At 31.3% G+C, this 2139-nt stretch overlaps 1 protein-coding gene across 1 annotated transcript; it reads right to left on the bottom strand.

The window, feature by feature from the left end:
- Window positions 1-743: 743 nt before the first annotated feature.
- OCT59_005007 (uncharacterized protein) lies at window positions 744-1612 on the bottom strand (the record flags this gene model as incomplete). The annotated part of the gene is made up of 5 exons (XM_066138098.1): window positions 744-764; window positions 837-946; window positions 1229-1321; window positions 1478-1505; window positions 1595-1612. The coding sequence occupies 5 exons, from the start codon at window positions 1610-1612 to the stop codon at window positions 744-746; spliced, it is 270 nt and encodes an 89-aa protein (XP_065997280.1).
- Between the last annotated feature and the right edge of the window lie 527 nt (window positions 1613-2139).

The following is a 2139-nucleotide window of genomic DNA, read 5'->3' as shown; positions in this document are numbered from 1 at the left end:
TGCTTACGATTACAATATAACACTTACTGTATAACCACAAGTATTGTTAAAAGAACGTGTTGATAAAATTTACACAACAATACGATATTGGAGAGTGGAGATGTAAAACATTTATTACTACGAAGATAATAGATATTTTTCATTGATAACAAAAGAAAAGACTTTATATACCTATACTATCAAGAGTATAAGATAATTTAGTTCACAAATTGGTTAAATCGTTATGTTAAGAAAAAGAAATGATTTATGATTAGAAATACTCTAATAAAAAAATAATCATGAAACCTCAAGTATTAGAGTGTTAATCACGGTGGCGTGACTTGATAAATAATGATTACTAATATCTGTAACGCAATGCATGCAGAAAGATCAATAAAAATATAACTAAAAATAGGCTGGCTGAAATTTTTTTTCAGTTGTCTCTTTTCTTTAATTGTTCCATTAATCTGAATTCAACTAAAGTCTCAATGGATAAAAAGAAACAAATTAAGTCGTCATATAAAATGACAATTTTATTCAATATACCCAGAAATCTGAGGTGTAGAGTGGTTCACACTATTCTAAATTGTTTGTATTTTGAATGATGTAGTAAAGAGGAGCTACAATATATAAAAAAACGATGACTAAAAAAAGAAAACACAAAAAAAATCTAACCAAAAAAAAAAAAGGTTCTTCTGGAAAGCGATCATCAAGGCGCTCGAGAGAAGGACACCGTTTCTTGCTCTTCAATAACGACTGATCCATTAAGACACAGGACGGGGAAACTGATCGTTTGTTAGGCCTGGATTCAACAATTTCGTATCGTCTGAAGTATCTGAAAAATCATCAATGGATACCTCTAGGCGTGACCTAGGCATGGACTTGATTTTACGTATAGGGCTATTACTTGATGATGTTGACCATAAACCAAGCGAGGAGGGTGAAGGCGGAGCCTTACGTTGTTTTGCTATCAAGAAAGCTATTTGAGTTTTGCGTTTCTCCAGTTTTCGATAACTAGTACTATAAAATTTGCTTCATCTTCTTCTTGTTGACGTATACGAGCACATTCTTTATCTATAACCTTCTTGTACCTTCTTTCGACTTCCCAGTACAAAAAACAACCCGGGCGGACCTGATTTTGATTTTTTGGAACGTATGGAAGATGTTAGTCTTTAAATTTAACATTAGGAGGTAAAGGATTCCAATTTGGTATCGGAATGAGATTAATTATTGGTTTGATCCTTTTTACTTGTAGCGACTGGTGAGGCGTCTGTATTTTCAATAGTAGATAGAACTTGTTGATGGAGATAGAAGTGAAGTTGTGGTTCTTGTACATGTCCTTCTGAGTTTTGGGTGAAAAATAAAAATAAAGCAATTTATATTTTAGGTATAAAATTGGTTTACGAAATTTTTGACACGGGTGAAATAAATGTGATTTCTTTTTTGCTGCGATAATTTGTCTTTGTGTCGTGTTCCGAAAATTCTGTCTACATGGCACTGTCGCTGCTTGGCTTGTTTTTTGCTGACTTTAAAGAGTTTTTACTTGGTATTAATTTCAGGCCGGAATATTGTTTGTTGCACATCCGTTTCAGACCTTGCTGTAAAATGTTCTTACCACCAAACACATCCTCATCTATTTTTTATTTTATACTTATTTGATATATGGTTTAATGGTTTTAACATGAAGTTTAAAGTTGTCAGCATTCTCTCTCTCTCTACTTTATATTTTTGGTATCCCACGTTTTATTTTACTATTTTTCTAATCAAAAAAAAAAATACACGTGAAAATATGATCTTTCATACTGTTAATCACGTGTTTGTGCCACTTTGTTTATGAATTTATGATCTCTGGCATTGCAATAAAATAGTAATTACTTCCAAGTAAAGTCAATTCAAATTTGGAAAGAAAATTACAGTAAAAGGCGAACTCAAAAAGGATAATGAAATTGAAGAATTAATTAAAAAAAAATCTGAAGGTGACGTTGAAAATATATATTGGTAAAATATTCAATTATTGGTTGTAGATAGTTAATTTTACATAAATAATTTCAAGTTTATTAACAAAATAAATATCTGTCGACCTTGAAAAATCAATATAAGGGATCAGAACTTGTAATTGACCCGTTGCGTTTGAATGTTTATGTCTTTATCCGGAAAATC

Source organism: Rhizophagus irregularis, chromosome 13 (assembly GCF_026210795.1).
Source record: "Rhizophagus irregularis chromosome 13, complete sequence".
Classification (NCBI taxonomy): domain Eukaryota; kingdom Fungi; phylum Glomeromycota; class Glomeromycetes; order Glomerales; family Glomeraceae; genus Rhizophagus; species Rhizophagus irregularis.
Note: the sequence above shows the minus strand (reverse complement) of the source record. Positions and strands in the feature narration are given on the sequence as shown.